This window comes from Gossypium arboreum, chromosome 8 (assembly GCF_025698485.1).
Source record: "Gossypium arboreum isolate Shixiya-1 chromosome 8, ASM2569848v2, whole genome shotgun sequence".
Classification (NCBI taxonomy): domain Eukaryota; kingdom Viridiplantae; phylum Streptophyta; class Magnoliopsida; order Malvales; family Malvaceae; genus Gossypium; species Gossypium arboreum.
In genome coordinates this window covers 32,967,395-32,979,379 of record NC_069077.1, presented here as the reverse complement: position 1 = coordinate 32,979,379, position 11,985 = coordinate 32,967,395, and the positions used below count along the sequence as shown (strand labels likewise).

Below are 11,985 nucleotides of genomic sequence, written 5' to 3'. Positions count from 1 at the left end.
TATCTCCTATAATTTATGGTGATTTTCCAAAGTCACATTACTGCTGCTGTCCCAAGCAGATTTATTACCAAATCACTCTTTCACACCTAACTTGCATGCTTGTTATTTAAACATGTATATCACCAATCAATCATCACATATCTATGATTTTACTTAAGTATAATCTCCATTTCATCATTTTAAAGCACAACATGTTAGCCGATTTTTCCCCTTAGCATCTAAGGCACATGCATGCTCATTTGTTTGGCTCAACTTCACCTATCTTCCATTTTTCATCAAAAGAACATGAAACAACAACCATTTCCTTCATTTTAATTCATGACTAAATGCTCACAATACAACTAAAAACCAAAATATGCTTCAAGAGTTAAGGTAGAATCAAGAAGAACCCATGAACATCAAGATAGAAGCAAACTACCATGAACTTACCTTCAATTTTCTTCCCCAAGTGACCGAACATTCAAGAGCTTTCTCCTCTCCTTTCTCTTCTCTAACTTTAGGCTATGATGAACAAAGATGGACAAAACTTTGTTCTTTTCACCCCTTTTTCTTATGGAACAAAAATTAACTAAAATTGTCGGGTTCTATCTTAAGCTTGGCTTTCTAGAGGCCCACTAACATAATTAAACTTATGCCAACATTCATAGAATTCCGAAAATTGGAGCGTTACAAGTTTCCACAAGGTAATCTTGGGATGAATTGGCATCTACTATCTGACAATGCCGCCCGATTGGCTAAATTGTCAGCATCCACTTGGTTAAAAGAAAATACGTGTCCTCATCCATTTTACGATATAATTTTTATCTTATTCAAATCGAGGTGATATTTAAATAAAGTTCTTCTAACAATGCACACAGCTACAAAAACGACAGCAGCAAACACAATAGACAAGTCTGTTTTTACTACAATAGGTTAATTCAACAGATATAAGTTCCAATTTCTCAAGTTTTTAGTTCAAAATTTGCATAGTTTGATTGAAAGAACACAATGTCTTGAGACATCCAATTGCATTTGATAGTTGAGTTTGGACTCGAGTAGGAACTTCATATTTAACGCCGAGTAACCCTAAGATGTGTTAAATAAGGTTGTTTGATATCTATAATGTATTATTGTATTATGATTGAAATTTTTTTGAAATAAACCGTGAATAATTGCTTAAATTATTTAGTAAATTGAGACAATCTGAATTACTCCAACAACATAATGTGACATCACGCATTTGGATCCAGTGATTAGGTCGGGTGTGAGGTGAGAATATATATTACTATGTAAGACTAAAATATATGGTGTGTAATAATAAATACGTAACATTTTTGTATAATATAACTTTTGTGTCATTATTTTGTATAATACATTTTAGCTCATCCAAAATTTCCTTCAATGTTTCTATTTTTTTTATTGGGATTCATGTTTATCAATTTTAATAATTTTATTTTTAAGTTTAATTTTATCAATTTTATTGGGATTCATGTTTTCTTTTTAAAAGTGCAATATGTTTTATTGTACCGATATTTATTGATAATCAGACTCGACATTAATACAATATAATAAAATTTTATTTTTTACCACTATCACACCTACACTTACGTGCTATATATGCAAATATTTTTCATTTTGATAATATAAATTTTGGCCCCTAAATTCGACAATTAAGTTTATTTTGGTACCTACACTTTTTTTTCATTTTGATACTTGAACTTGACAATTAATTTTCTTTTGATCCCTAACTTTGAAAAAAAAAGAGTAAAAAATTTGATGATGGAACTCAAAGTGTCATATTTAGTATTTTAATAATCAAATAAGTGGTTGAATATGTCAGGCCATCAGTTTTTGATTCAACCAGTTCGATTGTTGAACCAACAACAATGAAATATAATATTAAATTTTATAAAATTTAAAATAAATTAAAAACAAAAAAATATTAAACCTTTTTGTTATTAATTTTTATCTTGATTTTTATTTTACCAATTTTAAGTAGTTTTCAAGTTAATCAGTCCAAATTCTTTGTTTAGACCATTATATCAATTAATTCTTGATCCATTTGATCCTCTTATGTCTAGTAACACTGACCATATTATAAAATCTTAAAAGTATGTAAATTAAGAGATAATTATCAAATTAAAAAATATATATAAATACTAAAATGGTTAGTATGGTTGTGAGGACAATAAATGCACCCGGCCCAAACGACTTCTTTGTCTGATTAGACCAATATATATGTACAACAGTTAGAATGTGAACATGTCTAAATGTTGATAACATTTTCTGAAGCGTAAATTGTAAAGAGGGTACACATCGGTTGAAAACAAAACAAGAAGGCCAATGTTTTTAGTTCTTGTTTCAAGGAATGGAATGTGATGTCCTGTTTGAGTCAAAACATGATATATTTATGTAGTAAAGTACTAAAACTTAGGATATTATGAATCGAAAATGTTGATATACATTTAAAAAGATGAAATTAAAATTTTTTTCTTTGTTTGTGAAAGATGAATAGCGATGTAACTAAAATTCCTTCTTTTGGGGTCTAAATCCCTATTAAGTGAAACCCTTTGTCTCAGACAGACCACAACTTTGTAACCTATCCACTTGAAATTTGGTAACCATCGTCCATTTTTAAGTAAAGAATCCTAATTTAGAGGATCCCACTTGCTATAAACACCATCCCCCAATACATACCGATTTAATATAATAATTAACAAAACAAGAAGGCCAAGAGAAATTCTGCTTTCCAATACAGTTATTGCTCCTTTCTTTTTATCCTTCTCGGTTGGTTTAAGGTTTAAGAATCATATATAAAGTGGTGCTATGTATGGTTCTTCACCATAGCCAGCCGAAGGAACATGTCTCTTTAATAATAATAATAAGAAGAAGAAGAAGAAGAAGAGGAAATTAACAAAGATGAGCAATAAAGTGGTTGTTGCAGGGGTTTCCATCATTCTTGTGGTGGGAGTCGCTATTGGCGTGGTTACTACAATTAATCATTCTCGTGATGCTAAGGGTAAATTGTCTCCTGAAATGAAGGTTGCGACTAGCATTTGTTCACCTACTCATTATCCAGATGCTTGTCATAAGACTTTCGCCTCTATGAACAGCACTGATCCTAAAGAATTCGTTAAAAAGGTTATCTATGCTGCTGAAGAAGAAGTCAAAAAGTTCCTCAACTTTTCTGACTCCAAGATTGCTGAAGCTAAGGACAATGGCCTCACAAAGATGGCCTTGAATGATTGTAAGGACATGATGCAATATGCCATTGATTCACTTAAGGCAACATACGCTGACGTAGATGGAAGTGATTTGCATAACATTGGTGATCGCATAAACGATTTTAGGACCTGGTTGAGCGCTGTTATCTCATACCAACAATCATGCTTGGATGGATTTGAACATGATAGCAGCTGGAGAGAAACCATGGAAGAGGCTATTGTTGCTTCTAGTGAACAAGCAGCTAATGCTTTGACAATTGTGACAAAGTTGATCGAAATTCTTACCAAGTTAGGTTCCGAGTTGGCTAGTCCTAACACTCGTAGACTTTTTTCTGTTGAGGAAACAAACTATCCTTCATGGTTTTCAACTACAGACCGCAAGCTTATAGCTAAGATTGATAATAGCAATTTGAAACCAAATGCTGTTGTGGCTAAGGATGGTAGTGGCCAATTCAAGACCATTACTGAAGCTTTAGCTGCCGCTCCCAAGAACTCCATAAACCGACATATAATCTACATCAAGGCCGGAATTTATGATGAGTACATCACCGTGGACAAACAATACACCAACATCCTTATGTTCGGTGATGGTCCAAGAAGAACTATTGTCGCCGGTCGCAAGGGTGTAAAAGATGGCGGTGGAATTACCACCTGGCAAACTGCCACTTTCTGTAAGTTTTTAATAACTCAAACCATATTTTTTGCTCTATGAATATGTGATTTGATTAATACCAAGGTTCATAATGCTGACATTATCTCATAACTCGTAACAACTAGTAATATATAAGTAACATACAATTGTAAGCTTTTCACATGCTCATAAAACAAATGATATTCACCTCAGGTAGAGAACAAGTTGGCCCTATAAACCCTTGAATGTGGTAGAGGATGAACGCTAATTGGATTCATAATAAATGTAGGTCAATTGCATACAATAATAACATTCACTGAACTGGTTAATTTATGACAATATATTCTTCATGACAATTTTATAATATATAATTCTTTAATTTTAATGTTTCAGCGGCTATTGGAAGTGGGTTTATTGCCAAATCCATGGGATTTCAAAACAATGCTGGTCCTGAAAAGCATCAGGCAGTGGCACTTCGAATTCAATCAGATAAGTCAGCTTTTTTCAATTGCAGAATGGATGGTTACCAAGACACCTTGTACAATCACGCAAACCGCCAATTTTTTCGTAATTGTGTCATCTCTGGAACTGTTGACTTTATCTTTGGCGACTCTCCTACTGTAATCCAAAACTCGTTGTTAATTGTGAGGAGGCCAATGGAAGGTCAATCTAACATGGTGACCGCACAGGGTAAGACACGGATTGATGAGAATACCGGTACTGTAATCCAAAACTGTAGGATTGTCCCTGAGCAAAAGCTCTTCATCGACAGATTTAAGTTCCCGACATACTTGGGCAGGCCATGGAAGCCGTACTCTACAACTATTATCATGGAGTCTACGTTAGGAGACTTCATTAGGCGTGAAGGATGGATGCCCTTTGCTACTCAAAATCACGAAGATACCCTCTATTATGCAGAATACAATAATCGTGGCCCTGGTGCTAACCTCGATGCAAGAGTTAATTGGAAGGGTTACCACAAGATAGACAAAGCAACGGCGATGAAATTCACTGTCGAAGCATTCCTTCATAGCAAAGAAAATTGGCTGCCTTTGACTGGCGTTCCGTTCACTGCTGGATTAAGATATTGAAGACATTGAAATGAAAAAATCATGGCCATAGAAAGAAGTTTATGGTGTTATCTGCTGAAAATCTATAATTTTACTTTCTTAAATCATAATTAATAAAAAAAATAGAAGGAAGAGTTGGTCTGTGATTCCTTTTTACACTATAATTTTAGTGAATCAACAAATTTTGAATCTTCATCTTAGAAGTTAATACGGAATTTGCTCATTTAAACTTTCATCGCTTATGATTTTGTGTAATTAGGGAAAAGAGTAAGATCAAAATAATATGAAGAATATTTTTCTTTTAACTCAAATCATATACAAAGCCCTAGCTTATCAACTTTTTCTTTTAACTTTCTACAATATGTATTTTAAATCTTGGGTCCATTTTTCATTTTTATGTTTAAAATATATGATAATGTCAAAAAAAAAAGAGTATAATATATAACAAAATTTCTACATTCTTTTTCATAAAAAATATTGTTGAAATTTTTTAAAATATTAAAATTCAAAAAATAAAAATTATTTTAATTATATAAAATTCTAAAATTCAATGTTATTCATACTAGACTAGAGTGGCCAGTCGAACTAGAAATTAGTTGGGGCATTAGTTCGGCAAAAGGTAAAAAATGGTTGACCATGCCAATTCGAACTATTTGAACCAAATTAAAAAATTTGTTGAACTGGTTTTGAACAAATCTAACCAATTGATTCCCAGAATGATCGGTTTAACTAGTTCAAAGCAAATAAATTATTAAAAATAAAAACTATTTAAAGATATATAGAAACCGGTTCAACTGCTAGGTCAACTGGTTTTTTAACTCGATTCAATCAGTCTGTTCCGGTTCGTGGGTTAACCAATTTTTTACTTTTGCCGAACTGATACTCTAGCTAGTTCTTGATCCAAACTGTCCAGATCCGATTTTAATAACATTGAATTTTAGAATTTTTATATTTTTAAAATATTTTTATTTTGAATTTTAAAGAGTTTTATTTTTCATTTTATATATTTTTTACAAATTATAATTTTTAAATATTTATGGTTTTTAAATTTAAAAAAAAAACTATAAATTGTGCATGAAAAATGACCCACCTCTCAACTGCAACCGCTTGGGAACTTGGAAAAATCGGCTAATCAGTAATCTCTCTAATCTTGCCCACCAAAAAAGTCTCTTTCCTTAGTTTCAAGGTAGAAATTTGGGGGAAAAAACGTGAAAAATGGTTGATTGGGTTATGATAAACTGTCGTCTCTGACAAAAAGATCCTGAAGAAAAAACACAATTAAAAAGTGAAAGATTTGCGGCTCACAACAGGCATCTACACCCCTCCCCCTAAAAGGAAAACACTGGGGGTGTTAAGAGGGTGAAGAATGGATGAGTTTCCAAAAGTTTTAAGCGGGTGGAGCTGGGAGGAAAACAAGCTGTTTGAGGTGGCTCTGGCGGTGGTGGATGAGCAACAGCCGGATCGTTGGGAAGTGATTGCAGCCATGGTTGGAGGGGAAAAAAGTGCAGAAGATGTGCAAAAACACTATGTCGTGCTTTTGGAGGATTTGCAGTATATAGAGTCGGGCAAACTTGACCAAAAACTTGGTGGTGAACCTCAATCAGTATGCTGGACTGATGGAGATAATAAGTACGCATATATAATCTCTTTCTTTTCTGATCATAGCTTCTTAATGTTTTGATTCTCTTCTCCCAATTCTTTTTGTTGATATTTATGATGTTTGTAGTATTTTGGGTTCGATTGGACATAAACTGATCCATCTCCACAGCTTAGACACTGCTGGTTGCTGATGCTGACCGCCATAGCTTATGTTCCATAAGAACGCAGAGCATTTCAACAAGCCTGGATGTTGTTTTAATGTTTCATTTCTAAAGGTATATCTTTTTTTTTCCTAGATGTAATTAATCTTTTTATTGTCTAAAACTGAATTTGTTTGAAAAATTTAACTCTTTGATTTGTTGGTATATTTAAATATGAACGTAACGTTTTCTTTTTCATTATAACTTGAAAAAGGAAACTTTGCAATGTGAGTAAAAAAAAAAAAGTAATACCCGAGAAAATTAATAATATTAATAGTTAAAGTCTTTATCCAGTGGGATTAACTAAGCTTTTATTCACGCAATGATTTTTGGCATTACTGCCTGGAAATGAACAATGACACGCAGGATCAATGCAGAGATGGTTTTTTATATTTGGTTTTCTTTATTGCTTGAACATCAAACCTCAAAATGATACGCAAACTTCCCTTTCAAGCATGTAAAGATTCAACAGTAATTTACATATTTAATTGACATACAGAAGAAAAAATACTGATATGGAAACATCTACTAATGTCAGTTGTTTGGGTCAATTTGCAGAAGAATGAGATAGTCTTCATGGCTAATAACACTCATGAACATGAACCAGGATCTAAATATAATCAGTTGGCTATTATAATGAAAACCAGAAAATAATGGCAGAAAAGATGTAAAATGGAGGAGAGTGCATGGGCGGACAAACAACAGGAGAAAGCTGTTGGTTAGAGCCTGCTCCGTGTCTTTTGCCTGCCTTTCCCATCTTTCTCAGCTCACTCAAACTAGTCTCAATGCATCTTTCAAAGCCTAAGCCAAGCCAAGCCTGCTATTTGGACAATCACCTCATGCCTCAATCCTTCTTTTATGACCAACTCATGAGCCATTATGGCGGTTTTAGCAAACCAGGGAAGTGGGTTTGAGTCTACGTTGTCATCTCAGATATTTATGCTACAAAACCTAAAGTTCGGAGGATTACAGTACAATATTACTAAACTGAAACTGTACTAGCAATTTTGAGTGCCCGTTGAAAATACAAGGTTTTTGAGTAATTTTCATTGGATGAATATGTAATATATCTGCTAGCAAGAGACAAGATTTCGGTTTGCATCAGTTTTGGAAAAAAAATATGCTTACTGTGCTGTCCTCTGATTTTCAAGTCCAATTGTAGTCTCATTGAATATCAATACTAACTGAACCCAACCATTTTCTTTTGATCGTTTTTTGGTGACATCAAATCTCAGATTAGAACACCGACAACCCTTTCCCTCCACCTGAAAAAAAAAGTATAGCTTCTTCTCGACTGCAGAAAGATATTGACTCGGCGGTGCATCCCTATCCCAACTCTGTCATACGCCCCTGTGACCTTGTGCTTCAGGGTTTAATCTGCCCCATTTACAACAAATTAGAACACTAGATTAGATTTGTCAAAAAAAAAAAAAAAAGAACACTAGATTAGTTTAAATCAAAATTAAGTGTTATACTTACACAAGCTCCCCTCATCTCCTGCCAACCTCGTTGCTCAACGCCGTAGACTAGAATCTTTTTGTGACCTAAGAACTAGATCAAAACCCTACGAGCACGTAACTTTGCGAGCCCAAAACTTCACAGACTCACACAGTAAGGACTAAGGACCACACTCTTGACGTGGAAAGAATCTGCCACCTGCACATCAGATATATCTATTGTTTTGATATGACAACTCATACCTACAAGATCAGGACATCAATAGACCAACTGGGTTCCAAGATGTATGAACTAATACGGGACAACGTGTGGCATCTTGGGAATGACTGAGATGCCCCTTCAAAAATCTACAGACAATTCTCTTCCTTATAGTCTTTGCTACCTCTCTGTTTATTCTCAAATACCAATCTCCTCAAAGAATCCAAATTCTGATCACCTTCCCTCATTCACTTATCTACAACTCTTCGCCCACTGAATCAACTGTCGCAAACAACTTTAAGTATAAAGAAAACGAATACTAAACAACAGTCGCCAGCAATAGGAATCATATTCTCTAGCTAGTTCCAAAGAAAATAGAACAAAACTCATTAACAAGTCAATTACTGCACCTTGTATTCTGTTTCTTTTGGTTCTTTTTAGTTATTATTGTACTTGAATTACCAAAACAAACAGCAGCCCGGGGATTTCCCAAGCCAGGATCTTCACTGGCTGCTTCATTGCAAAAGTTCCAAGTTTTAAACTTCAAAGACCACTCTCAATCCTCAACCCATCTCTTTACATATATATTTTCTGGACAAGTGGTTATTTATCTGCAGCTAATTCAAAGAAAGAAAGGGTAAAAGGGAAACATCATTTAGAAATATATTTACTTTCCATTGTATTCCATTGTCTGGATAATGAATACATTGACAACAAAGATTTACAATTCAGATTTCAGACACTAATGATATCAGAAGCATCTAGTTGCCCATTCTATCTTTTTGCTAATTCCATTTTCTTTTTCATATCACAGCGGCTCGAGAAAAGTATAGAATTGAGATCTTCTAGCTTGAATGTGCATAAAATTTCCCATTCAATGCTCATCCAAGAATGAAATGATAACCTCTAGAATCTCTAGCCAAAAGAATATAAGTTATAAATTAAGCTTATCTGCAGAAAAATATCACAAGCGATTTTCTAAGAGCTGTGGAAGAGTTAGTTTCCCAGAGTTATTTGTGTCCAGCTTGCTGAACTGATCGCATATCTGCAATATATCTTTCTCCCCAATCTTCCCCATCTCTTTCAGCTTGTAAATGACATACTCCGATTTACTGCAACCACAATTTTCAAGAAAAAATAGATATTAATTGTCATATATTCATAGAAAAATAGCTAAAAAGGATTGAAATCCAACCTGATGAAGCCATCGTTATTGATGTCAGCAGCTAGTAAATCCTGAATAGTGATATCTCTATGCAACACCCACTTGGCAATCCTCCTATGCCGCTTATCGACCCTAGCTTCAGCCAAATACAAAAAGGCTCTAGCCACAGCCAGCGTTGAAATCAATAGCCAAACACCCGCAAACAACCTTCCAGGCAGGGTCTTAAATGCCCTATCTCCGTACCCAACCGTAGTAACAGACATAACCGACAAGTAAACCGAGTCGATCCAGTCCAAGTTCTCCAAGAAGTACAACATCAAGGTTCCAATTCCAACGCACAGCACCACGACCCCAAGTGCTAACCCAACCTTAAGCCTTATCCTCATCCTTCCTTTATCTACATCAACGATGTAGTTCCTAGCTGAAAATCCTTGTTGCGATTTCTTGATGTGGATACCAGTCAAAATCATGTTCTCTTGCAATTCCAGGACATAACTTACAACCCCACTCAACAATATGTCTATGAAACCAAAACCAACCAACACAAAAACACAAGCGAAGATCTTGGTAGCTGGGGTTAAAGGGGTTATATCACCGTAGCCGATGGTACACATGGTGACTATACAGAAGTAAAGAGCATCAACAACCGGGTGAGTCTCGATACCCGAGAATTCATCTCTGTTGAAAGAGTAAATAGCAACACCGAGCAACAAGTAAAGGGATAGCAAGAAAAAAGCTTGCCTGATAATGGTGCTGGACTCGGATTTTGGTTTAGGCAGTTGGGGTGTTTTAGGCTTCCGGTCACGCATGACAGCCATGGCTGGAGCCGTTTTACATCGATGGAGAGAACCATGCTTCTTTGAAGGGCGTTGAATTTGTGAGTTGTCTTGGATTTCTGATGGTGTGCCATGATGGTCGTCTGCAACAGTGGGTCGAAGTTGAGGTTTTGATTGGAGGGAGAGAAAAGGCTCATTTTCCATCTCAGAGACAGTGGTCTGAGATTGTGGGGGTAGTTGAGGGACAGTTGATTTCTAAGTGCTGTGGGGTAGTTTTGTTTGAGGATCGTCCAATCTTTTAGCTTAATGGGACCAATCTTTGCCATTTGTGCCGATTAGGCTGAGCAAGCATGAACCAGCATGTTCTTTCTCTTTCCAAGCAATCATTGCATGCCCATAGCCACTGCCGCTTAAAAAAATATTACTTTTATACCAACAAAATTACTTTACTACTAATCATATAAACTATGCACTTCCCCTATAATTAGGATCATCATTATTCACACTAAAATAATTGGTTACCTCACATCAGTTGATTTGGTTTTTTATTCCGATTGGTTATTTTTTAATTTAAATATTAATTTTCAGATTCAATGATATTGAAGTTTTGAAAATCGAAATTTTAAGATTTGAGTTACTTTCATATAAATTTTATGTAAGTTATTTGGGAAATGTTCTGATCCAGCATGAATACTTGCCACGAAGCACTTTAGTTTGATTACGACTTCAACACAGGCCATGTGTTTCAAGTTGCAGTTGTGCTTCATTCCTGCTAGAAGCTTCTTAGCTCAATGTCATTTTGAACGTAGGGATTGACTAGGATTTTGTGCTTCTAATTTGCTGCTAAAAAACTAAGAGCTTCCCATAGGATATGAAGTTTACAGAACCTCCTGTGGATGCACCCCATGGTATCGTAGAATGGCTCCATATAATTAGGTTAACCTGCACTATCTGTAATAAAGATGGCATTTCAAGCAATGGAGATGCTGAGCTGACCTGATTACTGATGCCTATATTCCTCTCTTGCATTACCATAGCTTGTAGGAGTTGGTTATCTAGAAAAGCTTGGGTGTATAGTTTACTCATGATTTAATGATTAATAATATAGTTTATTTTAATCCTATTATTTAAAAAAAATTAATGCATGTATGTTCCAGAAAAAGCCAACTCACATATAGAATAATAATCCTTAATATATCATAAACGCAACTACCATTGGGCAAACTTTTTCCAAATTGAACTTCATAGCCAATAATAAAGTTTGGTGCAGTATTTAAATGTATTTTTTTATTCTAGCTTTCAAAAATTGTTGTGTTTTTTTTATATTTTACTATGCATCTATAAAATATTTGTCTACCTCTGATCTTATTTATGAAGTCTAAAAACTCTATTAATAAATGTATCAAATATTATTGTTATAAAAATATGTTGTGTTACTTAAATACAAAGGTTAATATAATTAAAATTCTAATTTATATTAATTTTTATTTCTCTTAAATTTTTAAGATCTATTAAATCAAATGCTCTAATTAAACTTTCAAAATATCAATATTATAGCAATCAATACATTACATTAGCCTTTTTTAGGGGAGGTCAAATTCATCGGGACAATTCTGTAATGTGTTGTTCGTCGAGAGTTGACAAACTCCTCAACAAATCGGTATTGTCCTTGATGATGATTTTGT

At 34.5% G+C, this 11,985-nt stretch overlaps 3 protein-coding genes across 6 annotated transcripts; 2 read left to right on the top strand and 1 right to left on the bottom strand.

The window, feature by feature from the left end:
* Nucleotides 1-2,666: 2,666 nt before the first annotated feature.
* On the top strand, nucleotides 2,667-5,068 carry LOC108468242 (pectinesterase-like). The gene is made up of 2 exons (XM_017769134.2): nucleotides 2,667-3,874; nucleotides 4,228-5,068. Exons 1-2 carry the CDS (start codon nucleotides 2,899-2,901, stop codon nucleotides 4,923-4,925), a joined length of 1,674 nt encoding a protein of 557 aa, XP_017624623.1. The 5' UTR covers nucleotides 2,667-2,898; the 3' UTR covers nucleotides 4,926-5,068.
* Nucleotides 5,069-5,976: 908 nt separating this feature from the next.
* On the top strand, nucleotides 5,977-6,876 carry LOC108467415 (protein RADIALIS-like 3). Of its 3 annotated transcripts, none has more exons than XM_053031890.1 (2): nucleotides 5,977-6,533; nucleotides 6,678-6,876. In XM_053031890.1, exons 1-2 carry the CDS (start codon nucleotides 6,271-6,273, stop codon nucleotides 6,721-6,723), a joined length of 309 nt encoding a protein of 102 aa, XP_052887850.1. In that variant the 5' UTR covers nucleotides 5,977-6,270; the 3' UTR covers nucleotides 6,724-6,876. The 3 variants fall into 3 exon arrangements, with proteins under 3 accessions (XP_052887850.1, XP_017623507.1, XP_017623506.1); XM_017768018.2 differs by having other exon boundaries at nucleotides 6,673-6,876; XM_017768017.2 differs by having other exon boundaries at nucleotides 6,631-6,876.
* Nucleotides 6,877-9,013: 2,137 nt separating this feature from the next.
* LOC108467414 (two-pore potassium channel 5-like) lies at nucleotides 9,014-10,712 on the bottom strand. Of its 2 annotated transcripts, XM_017768015.2 has the most exons (3): nucleotides 10,266-10,712; nucleotides 9,555-10,143; nucleotides 9,014-9,471 (listed from the first exon to the last, which is right to left on the bottom strand). In XM_017768015.2, the coding sequence occupies exons 1-3, from the start codon at nucleotides 10,624-10,626 to the stop codon at nucleotides 9,324-9,326; spliced, it is 1,098 nt and encodes a 365-aa protein (XP_017623504.1). In that variant the 5' UTR covers nucleotides 10,627-10,712; the 3' UTR covers nucleotides 9,014-9,323. The 2 variants fall into 2 exon arrangements, with proteins under 2 accessions (XP_017623504.1, XP_017623503.1); XM_017768014.2 differs by having other exon boundaries at nucleotides 9,555-10,616.
* Nucleotides 10,713-11,985: the final 1,273 nt, after the last annotated feature.

Excerpts from the sequence above, each read along its gene's own strand:
- LOC108467414 (XM_017768015.2), bottom strand. The coding sequence starts at position 10,626 with ATGGCAAAGATTGGTCCCATTAAGCTAAAAGATTGGACGATCCTCAAA. Across the intron at positions 10,144-10,265 it reads GAGTCCAGCACCATTATCAG|TCACCATGTGTACCATCGGC; the intron begins GCAAGCTTTTTT and ends ACTTCTGTATAG. Across the intron at positions 9,472-9,554 it reads AATAACGATGGCTTCATCAG|TAAATCGGAGTATGTCATTT; the intron begins GTTGGATTTCAA and ends TTGTGGTTGCAG.
- LOC108467415 (XM_017768017.2), top strand. The coding sequence starts at position 6,271 with ATGGATGAGTTTCCAAAAGTTTTAAGCGGGTGGAGCTGGGAGGAAAAC. Across the intron at positions 6,534-6,630 it reads TGGACTGATGGAGATAATAA|TATTTTGGGTTCGATTGGAC; the intron begins GTACGCATATAT and ends TGATGTTTGTAG.
- LOC108468242 (XM_017769134.2), top strand. The coding sequence starts at position 2,899 with ATGAGCAATAAAGTGGTTGTTGCAGGGGTTTCCATCATTCTTGTGGTG. Across the intron at positions 3,875-4,227 it reads CTGGCAAACTGCCACTTTCT|CGGCTATTGGAAGTGGGTTT; the intron begins GTAAGTTTTTAA and ends TTAATGTTTCAG.